Here is a 14,250-nt window from a genome sequence, read left to right on the forward strand (position 1 = left end):
TATGATATTTGAATCTACTCAATGTGACATTGATAACATACGGCCATCTTGTTTATCGTGTCACGAAGTTATTATAAACAATGAAACTTGGTTAGTTTGCTTTTTGGATAAACAAAGCAATGAATATTAAAATGATACATAAAATAAGACATATTAAAACCATTTATACATCAAAATATACTATTTACTAAAAAAGAGCATATTACAATATATAGTAGAAAAACTATTTGATATTAATCAACGTTTCACCCCACTTTACAGGACTTTGTCAGGGTTGAAAAAGGTAGAAGACTGACTACCTTTAAGTTGAGTTTTCTACTTTTTTCAATCAGGATAAGCCCCAACGAAGCCCTTTAAAGTGGGGCGAAATGTTAGTTGACACTAAATAGTTTTTTCTACTATTTTGTATGACCGCCACACGGACTATTTCCCTAAAATTTCTTTTATTTTACTTCATTTTCATTCTTGTATTTAGTTAATTGAATTATTAGTTTAATTGCTAGAAATTAATCCATATTGTTCTGTTCTAGCTTATAAATTATAGTACCCTTCACAGCGTCCTAATAATGAAAAGTGTAACTGACTGATATTTCATCTATGTATATCATTTCTATACATTATTTCGGCACTGACCGATAGATATCGTTTCTGACTTTTCTGAATCAATAAATAAAAAGGAAAAAAAAAATTGTAACAATAAAAAAAAGCGTGGATTCTCATGCTTGAATACTTACAGATGATTCGCTACTCTTTTTATTCCTCTTCCGAACAGTTGGAAGTGCATTTGATAAAATATCAGCCAAGCTTGTACCTAATTCCAATGGAGCAGCTAGTTCTCTAGCTATGCTCATCTCCTCTGAAACAAAAAAATATATATATTAGAATATAGCGAAACCTCTGAATAGAGGACAGATATAGTGACTAACTTTTTGTCTTCTAAATGAAAGGTGTACACATACACTTAAAATAGTAAGAAAATGCAAATATATGTAAAAGGAATGTTAAAGCCTAAAGGTATTAATAGTTGACTGTAGATAGATATGAGGAGAAGATTGTCAGTAGTGTGATCAGTAACGATACACAAATAAGTTAAACCTATTTATAATTATGAGAGATCGTTGACCGAGGATGACTTGTACGAGAAGATGGTTGGGGGTAGGGTCAAAATGAAACACAAATAAGTTGATGTAACTTATTTAATCGTGCCAACGTTTCGGCTAGAGTTTCTAGCCTTCATCAGGGCTAAGAACAGAACAAGATAACAACCAATGAATATAGAAAATATAAACAGAATGACATAAAGTAAATAATTTTATAGAATGGAATTAATAAAATGAAGTGATGAGAGAAGTGGAAAATAAAATGTATACATAGGTAATTGAATAAGTGGGTAAAATGACATAATTAAGGAAATAAAATAAAAATGAAGTTACATAATGCAAAGAAATATGAATATATTAGTTTATTAATAATTTAAAAATTATAATTATGGAAAGAAAAAGAAAATTGAGAGAAAGAAAATATATGTAACCATAATAATTGATAAAGAGGCAACATATAAGTAAAGTTTAACAAAAGAAATGAATAGAAGAAAAAAAAAAATGTATTTTGAAAACAACAATAATAATATATGGTGAACATAACTAATGACGTGAGTAAGGAAAATTGAGAAAAGGAGGGGTGGTAAAAAAATTATACATATATTTTTATTTTATTTCCTTAATTATGTTATTTTACCTACTTATTCAATTACCTATGTGTACATTTTATTTTCCACTTCTCTAATCACTTCATTTTATAATTCCATTTTGTAAGATTATTCACTTTATGTCATTCTTTTTATATTTTATTTTTTATTTTCTATATTCATTGATCATTATCTTGTTCTGTTCTTAGCCCTGATGAAGGCTAGAAACTCTAGCCGAAACGTTGGAACAATTAAATAAGTAACATCAACTTATTTGTGTTTAATTTTGATCGCACCCCCAACCATCTTCTCCTCGTATAAAACATATTTATTTGTGCCAATGTTTCAATCTCAATTTCAGGCCTTCATCGTGGCTGAAAAACAAAACAAGATAACAACCTTGATTCATATAAAAATAAAATAATAAGAAACAAACTTGGAAATACACACAACAATAAATTAAGTAAATATTAGTTTATATTAATAGAAGACAAAACATAATATTGCAGAGGTAATTATTATACAAAATAAATGCTCAGAGCTAATTCCTGTGTATGAGTTCCAGGGACTCCAAAATAATATTTTCCGCCAAGATCGCAATATCCCAGATGCTAACACCTAGGCCTTTTAAGAAGCTCCTTGTTTTATCAGGTATTGTTCCACGAGATCCAAACCAGAGGCCTTTCACAGTGAACTCTCTCTCTCTGAAAGTCTCACGGAATTTTTCCCCAAGGAAAGGGACGCATTTTTCAAGTTTCCTTTTTATCCCTTTCCACTTCACCTTCCCGTTCGAGGTCATTACTTTCAAATCTTAATGACGGATCCAAGACCAGAGGTGTGCCTCCAATTTTTGTAAAGGTGACAATATAGGCATATCTTACGGATCCGTCAGTGTCAACGCAACAAACCTCCTCGGAGCAGGTGAAGTCTTTTTTTCAAGGAACTTCATCAATTCTTCTTTGACCCTGTGGTGCCGGCATGTTGTTGGGGCATTTTCCCAGCACATAGGCTGGTGTTTCAGACTCTCTGCTGCATTTGCAACAGAGAGACCCAACTTCTCCTTGCTGTCCAAAGGCTCCTGGGACTCCACACAGGGGTGCGTAGTTGATTAAAATCAAACCACATTATTCTTACTCAGTGTGTGTTGAAAACCAACACAACTGTGATTAACAGTATTTTTCACTCGCTTGCTGAGTACTTTTAACTTTTTCTACTATTTCCTTAAATTTGATTGTTCAATTTGTGGTTCAGTTGAATTAGTATACTAGGAAACACACAACTTCTAAAAGGTTAAAATATACTGACAGTGAAAAATTAAATTGCTGTAAAATATGTTTTATGAGATCTTTAAGAAGCAATCCATGTAAGTAATTCTATAAAATATGGATGGACCATTCAAAACATTGGTTTTACTATCCTAATGATAAAAACTTTAATAAAAGGGGTATTCATGATCTTTAGTTTAACATGTTAAAGTGTGTTAAATGGAGAAATATTTCCTTCTTTTAGCATGTTAAAATGATATAACATGGTTGAGAGTCTGTAAATAGGTCTATGAAATGGAGAATGACCTAGATCTAGTGCAACAGACCAGTTGAGCTCCATTCCATTTTGTCTATTGTCGTTTTGATAGGTTAGTTGCTCATAGTTTGTTGTTGTTTTTTTTTGGATATTATAAGTAATGGATAAAAATAATAATAAAGAGATGAAAAAAAAATTAGGAGAGGAAATAAAGACCAAGTGAGGTGGAGGAAAGATGCTGTGACAAAGCTGTTGGAGATTTTATAATCTCATAAAGATTACAATGTTACAAAATAAATTGCTCAGAAAATCCACTAGCAGCTCCTCTGTAATTAACATATAAAATGGACTTTAAATTAAGCTGCGGGCAATCCTATAATTATAACATTTAGCACGTTAAACATTTTTCTTGAACAAATCAGGAGTAACCTAATGTTAAGCTAATTGGGATAGATATTTGACATCCTTAGAAACCCAAGATTTAAAATTTAATTTAACACAAATCCTTCAATATTGATATGTTTGAAGTTCATAGAAGGCTAAATGAAATGTGTTCTCGTTCTTCTGCCCCAAAATTTGTATTTATGTAAGATTTTTCACCTTATATAAACCTTCTGTTTTACTTAATTTCAATTTTTTTGGCTGATTCTTTTACACTTGGTTGGCCACCTTTTACTAATCACTAACTTCCTCTTTTTTGTTTTAATGAAAAGATTTTAGGTATTGGAGACATGTCACTTAAAATATTAGAAGTAAACTAAAACAAATGAGAGAGGGGCATCTTATACTGACTTTAATCTACAGGTTTAAAAAAATAAACCTACAATTCCATAATCCAGTCTCTGTTTATCACCAATATCAATTTAACCAAAACTAAATTAGCCCAACTTCCTGCTTAACGTATCCTTTAATAATACTCCTTTTATTCCTTTTGAATAGACCCGCTACCTATGACTAGATCTGGACAAACGACAAACTTGAATCCTCATACGAGACTGAAAAGACAGGAAACTGCTCATAGATTTACAATTATTACAACAGTTACAAGACTAATGGTCTAAACTTCCAATTAATTACAAAATAATCATTTACATTACCACAATAAGGCCAATTTGGGCTTACAGAGTTGAGTTTCGGGACTCGATTAAAATTATTTAATTCTTTTGGTACCCAATTCTTACAATAAAAACTCCTCAATGTTTCTTATTCTGTCACAAATAAAATCATCCAAAATAACCTCAATGTTACATATGTTGCTGATTTGGCCAGAACCAGACATCAATCCTTCGATAATAAACTCCCAAACCCTGTTTCTAACCTCACTTCCTCTTCAATTCCTGATAATCCTTTAAGACACTAGAAAAAAAAATGGCCTCGACGCCTTCTGAATTTTGAAATTATTTATTGTTATTAGTTTTCTCATTGGCTAAATTATCCATAAGCCTGTTTCATGCCACAGTACTATAATTCTAAATGTGATGAGAATTGGCTGTATTTTTTAGTTAGTACAGTAGAAAAGTTCAGTAAATAAATAAAAAAAATTCTGTTTTTAGAATACTTCATGGCCAATTTATTATTATTATTTTTTAATAACTAGGGGAGTACCTTCTTTCCAACCACTATTTACAAATTAAACAATTTGACAATTTATAAATTTTTATTACTCAACGTTATATGTACAATAAAATATTACGCAGTGATGATATGTAAAATAAAATATTACACAGTGATCACTAAAAACTTTTCTATATAATACATCTTAAAGGAGGTGATTACTATAGCGACACTATCTATGAGCATGCAGAAGAACTAACAACTACATCACTGCTCTAACAGAGCGCCACTTATATTAAGTAAAATAAAATATTACAGTGATCGATCACTAAAACCCTTTTTTAAATAATAGGAGTATTCATGATGTTGTGTTAAATGTAAAATATTTTACTATGCTAAATGTTATAAGTATAGGATTGTGAGCAGCCCTATATAAAGTCATGTTGAATGTTAAATGCATAAGAGCTCCTAGCGGATTTTTCGAGCAACTTGTCTTATAACTTTTCCTTCCAAAACTTAATGTTATTGTTTACTTCTAAGTTTTCATTAAAGTAATTTATTACAACATGTCTAAATTAAGTGCAAAATGGAAGGTGTGTGAAAGTTTGGCTATTGAGTGTCTTGTTGATCTCTTAACTTGTGAGGAAAAGACTTGAGATGATTTAATTGACAACTGCCATTATATTATTATTATTATTGTCATTCATTGCTTTATTAGTTATAAAAACACCCAAAACAATGCTAACACAAACTACGGGCAAGTAACCTAACACGAAAACAAATAAAATGGTGACGAGCTCAGCTGGTCTATTGCATGACGCCATTCTCCATTTAAAAGACCTAGTAACAGACTCTTAACCATGTTACATCATTTTAACATAGTAAAAGAATGAAATACTTCTCCATTTAACATAAGTTTTTCCATTTAATACACTTTAACATGTTAAACTAAAGATCATGAATACCCATATCCTTCTTAAAGGAGGAGAGTACAATAGTGACTCTATCTATGAGCAAGCAGAAGAACTAACAACTACAACAGTGCCCTAACAGAGAGCGCTACTCATGATATAAAATAAAATATTAAACAGTGATCACAAAACACTTTTTCATATGAGAGAATAAGAAATCCATGCTAAAGTAACAAGAGACATCACAACCAAGTCCAAAAAATGTTGATGATGAATTAAGTACATAGTCAGACTCAGAAAAATATTATCTATCGATTGGTATTAAGGATTGAAATTGTATATTATGATAATATCATGGTTAAAACAGTATTGAATGGATAAGTTTTTATACAGATTTTTTTTACTATATTTTTTCGTCTCCTGAAAAATCAACAATATGGACATAAATCCTTTATACTTTTCATTACAGAAATATTCCGTAGAAGGTAAAATAAGTTTTTAAGTACTTACGATCAACATGAGCGAAGGCGCAAAAAACACCTCTGGGACAGTAGCCAGCAGTTTGCACATCGTTACACTTAGTAGATTTATAAATTTCGGGATGGAATTGTTGTTCGGTCCTAGTGTGACAATAGCTACAATTATCCCCATTTTCACAGTTGGCTGGTTCACCCCATTCGTCTCCATGTTTAACGTTAGGACAAGGAGTTGATCTGCGAGGTTAGAAAAAAAAAAGTGTAATAAATTCTATTGTAGATGAAAATGTAATTTTTTTTCTCTTTTTAAACAACACACAATAAATAAAACATGAAATTAAATAAATACATTACCTATATTTATATTTCCTAGGACTTCGCCTTTTATCTCTACTATTGTGATATTGAGGGCAAGCATAACCCTGCCTACACAACCTCGGCGGTCTTTTGCACTGTTCAGTTTTATAACTTGATAATACATATTTTGTATCTAAAAATGAAAAGATTGAAAAGAACAATACTTCTGCAACAAGTACATGACATTTATTATTGATAGCATTCATAAGGCATCAGTGATTGGAACAAGTTTAGGAGCCTTTATTAGCAATAATTATTTAACACAAATAACTTCATAATTCAACCGAACAAATTGTTAACAACCTACTTCTCAAAATTGGATATTTTAAATTCGAAGAAAAATAGAATCCAAAAATTAAAGAAAAATAAATCTGTCCGTCTTCACAGAAATTAAGGGACAAATCAGATTTTTCACCAAAATCACAGTAATTTTCAAAAATCATTACTATTTCTTGGAATATACCAATTCATCCAGTGATACCTAAACAAAGCTCCTAATGATGAAAAGAGTGATCCCTCGAAATGGTGGAATGAACATAGTAATAATAAACGCTAAGCAAACAAGTTTTGATGCCAATACCACCGATACCACCAATCGTTCTCAACATAGATCGGTCCAATGATGCCCCTCTAAATCCTCATCTTCTAAATCAGTCTTAATGGAATCCTCTCATACATGTTTCAGTCTACACCTCAGACGTTTATCCATTGGTTCAGTGTTTACTAACTTTATTAGGGATCACTTCGTTACCAAGCCCTACAATGTTACATGCCCATCTTGTTCACTACGATTCTATAACCTGAATTATATTTACCGGGTGTAGTTCCCTCAATTCTTCGGTTAACTAACCCTTTTTTGGTCCAAATATTTTATTATCAAAAACCTTAAGGAGCAGTTCTTCCCTGAGTCTAAGAGGCCACGTTTCGCATCTGTAAAGAACAGTGGGAAGGATAATAGTTTGGTAAATTCTAACTTTTAAGTTTTTTGGACAGAATGCGCGAGCTAAGCTATTTAAAAATAGAAAAATAGCAAGTATTTCCCGCCTTTAACCTCGCTTTAAAGAACACATGTATAAACTAATTTTTATTTCAAAGACAGTTCACTAAAAATTATGTAAAACATGAAAAATTTTAAATGAAAGGTTAATATTACTGTCAACTGAAAATTAAAAAGAAATTATTTTCAAATTTCAATACAATTTAACTTCTTCTTATTTACATAATCAAATTTTATAACTGTAATGTTATTTTTTCCCCTTTTTCTTATTTATTTGTCATTTACAAAATTTCACATAAATATGAAAGTGCAGTAGAAAATGGTTTCCTCAGAATTAAAAGGTTATAAAAAAAAAAAGGAAATTAAATTTTCAGGGGTTCAGTACTTAGCAAAGAAGTAATGTCACTGGACCAACAATTGTGCAAGGTGATTAGGTTAGAATCACATTTGACCATCAGATTTTCCCCAATGAAGGGTACTCTATTAATTCTTGTAAGGATACCTCATGAGGCTGGGTATATACCGGAGAGCTACTGAACCCCCAATGTTGACTCATGAGTAAAGTAACAGAATAAATAATTCTCTACCACAGCCGGATCTAAACCCGAATCCTTGGAGTTAGTAGCAAAGTGTCTTACCTCACTGATACTCAATCACCTCACTCCCTTTAATAGTTCAGTAAATTTTTTAAAAAATGGAGTAAATTACAGGCAATTAGTAATAATAATGTTCTTCAAAAGGTTTCACTCAGTTTGAGTACATTTTTTTTGTTCGAATAGTATTATATTTTAAGTAGAAAAAACTTTTAATAACAGGGAAATCAAAATGAGTGAGGAAACACAAGTTCAGTAAAAAAAAAAAAAAAAAAAAAAACCTATATCTCTACTATTACTACTACTACTAACAGAATAAAATATATTAAATAAGCAAAAAAGAATTTAATGTTATAATAAATTGGTATACAAAATTTAACATTATTTATGTGTAAAATTATTATTGGATTTTTTTTTATTTTAAAATCCCAGCTTAACCAGTTTTTCTGTCTATCTGGCTGTAACTGGTTCTCGAGTAGGCCAGATAAGAGGGATTCTATGTACTACAAATGTTATAACAGTTATTTTAATTTAAATTTTCTAAAAATTGTTTATTATAGTAGATATACTTCACACCAAGAGGTAATATCTTTTCTTTTTAACAAAAGTAATGCAAGTTTATTATTTATTTTAATACCATTTTTTGTTTTGAAGAAAAAATAATCATAGTTATTCAGGTTTTAAGGGTTTTTAGCAAAGTTAGGAGTGCAAATAACTACAAAACTAATAAGCATTGACCCTTTTGTTATAGATTCCAGGAATCTGGACAGAACAAAGGTAATTTATGACCTGGGACCCTTTCCCCCTCCCCCACTTCTCCATTACCAGAATTTTACCTGGAAAAGCCCCTTTTATTTTTCCTACATCAGTTCCTGTTTGCTCTTGTTCCAGTGAATACCAACAATGAGAAAGACATACAAATATTGTGAAAACTGATTTCTAAATATTCATTAGATGGTAAGTGTATAAATAAAGTGATTCAATGAACTTTATTATAATCTTATATTATTAGCACAATTTTATTATTATAACTGTATTTATAATTGTTTGATTTGATTTATTATTAAAATATAAAAATAAATTTTATGAGACAGATTTTTTTAAAATCACTCAATTATTAAAATTCCTTTTTATTATATTTATAAATTCCAATTTATCATATTTTAAAATGAGCAGAAATAATTAAAATTGGGAATAAAGAGTATACATAAGCCAGTGCATCATATGACCTGTTACCATCTTTCTAGGTGGGAAAACCCTCCTGTCCTCCAAGCGTTGTCATTATTTTAAATTTTATATGTAACAGTTTTTGAGACAGAAACTTTTAATATTGTCAAATATCTCTAATTAAAAATTATAATATGTTATTCCAGTTCAATAAACTGTAGATAGAGGAGTAATGCTCATTTTGAAGTAGACTAAATAGGCTTCAATTAGATATGGTACGCGGTAATATATTCATAAAAGATTTAGTATGTTCAAGAATATACTTCACTAAAGTTTCAACAACAGGTAAAATATCCAAGTTGAGTGCCTAGTTGGTTTGAAATTAATGAAAAGATATACACACAAATTGTAGATATTAAATGAATAACTCAGTAAGCAAACAAAAAAAAAATTATACATTTTAGATAGCACAAAAATATTTAATAAAATCTTTATTATTAACTTGAATGATCACTTTCTTAGATCCAAAGGACTATAAAATATGGGGCGAGTAGAATGAAATATCAAAAATATCTTTTCAACAAATTACCATTCCTCTAACCTAAATAGATACAAAAGTAATACACAGATCAAAATTAAAACTAAGATATATAAATATAATGCATAACTGGGCAAATAAAAAGGTATAAATGGAGATTATGTATCTAGATAGAAACATAAATAGATGTATAACGAGAAAATATTCAGCCTTTTGATCCCTTACACAAATGCTTAATTATTAGTAACACTGACTTAGCGCAATAAATTAATGAAAAAAAGTATATGGGGCGATTTACATTAGGCATTGTATAGAAATGTGAATTGTAAAAAAATATAATAAATAATTAAAACAGTAAAAATTGGACATATCAAAATTTTAAATTTCAAGAATCCCATTAGCTTACATTATTTAAAGTTTTAAAATGCCATTTCGACAAAACCAGAAACTGAAATTTTACCAATCAAATTGATAATTAACATCCTGAGTGAACAAATATGTAAATTTATTGCATTTCGTTTCTTTTGTTTGAGCTTTAAAGAACACAAGTTTATTATGATAGTATAATACACTTAATTTTGGTATGTTAAATTAAAACAAATTAATGAAAAATGTTAATGTTATAAATAACATTCAACCTCATACAGAACTTTTGTGATAAACAAACCATACCTACTGAATAATCGGAACATAAATTAATTGATAGAACAAATGGATATTTCACAATTCGATATTACAAGAACCCAAAAACAGCCAACATTAATCAAACTTTTAAATCTTCCCTTGATTTGATTATAACAAACAATTTAAATTTGATTAAAATTGTTTTGCTCTCTATACAATATACTGAGTAATGATTATGGTTATAAATAATTTATAATTATTTTTGGTATAATGTTTCCTTCGACTGTAATTAAAAAATACTTGTATAAATTCATTATAACTCTACCATATATTTAATTCAAGTATTTGACAAAACTTTGAATTAATACATATATAATGGAAAACGTGAACAGAACAATCAATATTCATCCTCATGCAGAAATGTAAATTGTAAACAAACCACAGTCAACAATAAACAAGTAACAACACAATATTATTAATTAAAGTTTAAATTCACCTTGCCATTTAGGATCTTCGTTCATAAGATTCCGTTCTTTATCTAAAACATTTGGACCATTCGGAGTATTCTCACCATCAGGATTTTCGATTGCCTTCAAAACAATAAACAAAAATTATACCTAGCTTGAGATAAATGAACTTTTTTGAGTCTAAATTAAATAATTATTGCACCTGTATTTCTTTTATATCATAAACCGGAGGTCGTAAATCATGACTTCCATGAGCAAATGCACAATGGGGCCCATTTTTTACGCAAAAACCCCTCGCATCAGTATCGTGAACACACATACATGTTTTATAATATCTCAAGTGATATCTTCTTTCAGTATCACCAGCTGTTCTATGCAGAAATGGGCAACTGCAAAAAAATTTTTTTTCTTCAATTAATTATATAAAAACAATCATAGCATATAAATGATTATTGTCTAAAAGCACAATATCTATAAAATAACCGAATGAAAACAATAAAAACAAAAATCAACTCATTAACAGAGTTTGTTTATGTCGGTAATTGGAACCAACTCACTCGTCTCCATCAGGGCAAATTCCAGTAGTTTCATCATATTTAGTGCAATAGTTGTCAGCACTATAGTTAAAAGATCCGTCTCTTTTTCTCACAGGCCTCCGTCGCCTCTGATTCATAAAATGCCAATGAAAACAGGTAAAGGGTCTATGTTGTGTACATTTATGTTGAAGGAACAGGGAGCATTGCTCCACACGAAATTCCTTCAAATACCTGGAAATGGTTTCGAAAACACTTTCTTTAATCATCAAATATTTACAAATCAATTTAAATTATGTTGTCAAAGTAATTAAATGCTCACGAATAATGATTTGGTTTCTCTGTTTGGGCTGTCAACAAAGGTTTAGACTCAGACGGCATTTTGTCAAGTTGCATTTTGATGTTGCGCATTACCAGAGCGCATAGACGCTGCGGATCGTGACGTCCTCATGGAGGGAACCCCTTTCAAATTCAACCGCTTCCCTCCAACCGTTTACTGATAAACCTTTACATATCGCTCCATATTATAAGTAAAACGAATAAACATTATTTGAAACCTTAACGTTTATAATTTAAAAAATAATTATTAGTTTCAATCATGTAAGATTAATTCACGTACTCCCTTCTAACAACAAAAACGTTAAGTCAGTGTTTTTTTATGCTTGATCTACGCGTTTGCTACTTGCCGCAAATCCAAAATTTGTGCAAATGCTTGGTAATCAAAGGAAGCAAAGATTTAAATTGACCGTAAAGATTTAAATATAAGAAGATGCTCAGGGTTGTGGTCAAAAAAAGAACAAATAGTTTAAAACTATTTTAATGCCCGACGTTAAAATAGTCTTAAACTATTTGAATGGAATATGGTCCGGGTGCGGTAAAAAAAAAACAACTCAAATAGTAGATAATTATACTATTTTATTGAACCAACGTTTCGCCCCATGTTGCAGGGCTAAAAAAGATACAAACACTATAGTTACAAAAAGAAAAAACATAAGTGTAAAATAACAGGGGTATAAAATGTAAAAAAGTAAGATATAAGAATAAATAATAAGAAAAATTAAAGGTTGTAAATAGTAAATGAAAAGGGCAATAGTAACTGTTACTATTATCCTTTTCATTTACTATTTACAAACTTTAATTTTTCTTAGTATATCTTACTTTTTTACATTTTATACCCCTGTTATTTTACACTTATGTTTTTTCTTTTTGTAACTATAGTGTTTGTATCTTTTTTAGCCCTGGCGAAGCCCTGCAACGTGGGGCGAAACGTTGGCTCAATAAAATAGTATAATTATCTACTATTTGAGTTTTTTTTTTTACCGCACCCGGACCATATTCCATTCATCTATAAACACGGTCAATCTATAATCTTCCAATTTTAAACTATTTGTTCTTTTTTTGACCGCAACCCTGACCATTTTATATTTTTATTTGTTTATTTAATTATTGAAATTTACAACTGTATAAAAAAAAAAAGTACAATAAGTAAATGTGATAAATGTTTCAGAACACGCGATAAACATGGGAAGGAACCACTGTGTACCAATTGTGGCATTTCAATCACTGCTTTAAATTGGAAGATCCCGAGGCCATCTTCTTTTCAGACGCTTCGGTGGGTTATCAGAGATTGTTAAGGATGAGAGATTAAGGACTAATGGGTTTGGGTGAGTAAGGATTTTTGAATGAAAGGAGGTATATCTATTTTGGGGCCAAATCTGCAACGAATGGTGTGCTGAGGTCTTTATGGATGACTTTTTTGTGACATAATAAGGAGCATCAAGGATTTTGGATTGTAAGGATTGGATACGAGAGGAATTTGATGATTAAGTGGAGCCTCAAAGCTCAATTCCGTATGTCCAAACAGATATAATTAACATAGTATATAGGAAGTTTAGAGCGTTTATGAAGTAGGTGTTGTACTAATCGGAATCCACGAGCAGTTTCTTGTAGTTTCAGTCTAGTATGGGGATTCCAAGTAAGTCTCTTGTCAATATGGAGTGCTAACAGTATGCACAAAAAGTGTGGAAGGTAGTGCCAGAAATGAAATGATAACGAGTTTTTAAACAATTGAATTAAAATATTTCGAAATGTTCAATATTTCATCCTCTTTGTAATGAGATAAAATTCAAAATTGTATCTTGACACTACACCGAGGTAGAGATGAGAAAATAAAATTAATAAAAATGTTATTATATTTTTGTAAAATAAATATCATTATTAATAAAATTTTAATGCATTATTTCATTTCTAGAAGTTTCACTTTTGTCAGCCAGCCCTAAGGCTGCCACAGTTTCTTATTTTATGCTGGATATGCACGTTTGCTACTTGCCGCAAATCCAAGACTTGTACAAATGAAACAAAGGAAGCAACAAACGTCATTATCCACATGCTTGTTTTTTCTTTATAATTTTTTCGGCTATAGCATTCCATTTAATCTATTTTTACTATATAAAGGAACAAAATAAAGATAACCGAAATGAAAAGGAAACGTAGATATCAGCACTGTAGGTTGTAGAGGAAAAAAATTCATATAAATAGTACAACATAACCTATAAATTCCACTTTCGTTCTAGAATTGTTATCAAAAACATTTTAATTTAATTACCTAAACATATAATTTCTTCATTAAAATATATCCGTGCTATGTTTAATCAAAAATAAACTGCTAAAGTTGATTAACAAGGTTTGAAACAATGTATTTTCATCGAATCAATAGAATTTTAAAATAATTGGAGAAGTTTGTCGGAGGGTGCGGTCAGCAAAGAACAACATAAATAAACAAAACCATATTTATTTATTTTATGCCGACGTTTCGACCTGAGTTT

The 14,250-nt window shown here is 30.2% G+C and overlaps 1 protein-coding gene across 1 annotated transcript in view; it reads right to left on the bottom strand.

The window, feature by feature from the left end:
* The window catches only part of unk (RING finger protein unk), a 42,378-nt gene extending 30,518 nt beyond the window's left edge, over positions 1-11,860 (bottom strand). Inside the window, exons 1-7 of the mRNA XM_067052915.1 lie at positions 11,748-11,860; positions 11,450-11,659; positions 11,095-11,281; positions 10,922-11,015; positions 6,504-6,639; positions 6,184-6,386; positions 735-856 (exon numbers count right to left, since the gene is read on the bottom strand). Of these exons, the coding sequence (XP_066909016.1) occupies positions 735-856; positions 6,184-6,386; positions 6,504-6,639; positions 10,922-11,015; positions 11,095-11,281; positions 11,450-11,659; positions 11,748-11,836 (1,041 nt within the window). The 5' untranslated portion in view covers positions 11,837-11,860. The remainder of the gene's footprint in view (positions 1-734; positions 857-6,183; positions 6,387-6,503; positions 6,640-10,921; positions 11,016-11,094; positions 11,282-11,449; positions 11,660-11,747) is intronic.
* Positions 11,861-14,250: the final 2,390 nt, after the last annotated feature.

Source organism: Halyomorpha halys, unplaced genomic scaffold, assembly GCF_000696795.3.
Source record: "Halyomorpha halys isolate HHAL.00 unplaced genomic scaffold, Hhal_1.1 Scaffold92.1, whole genome shotgun sequence".
NCBI classification, from domain to species: domain Eukaryota; kingdom Metazoa; phylum Arthropoda; class Insecta; order Hemiptera; family Pentatomidae; genus Halyomorpha; species Halyomorpha halys.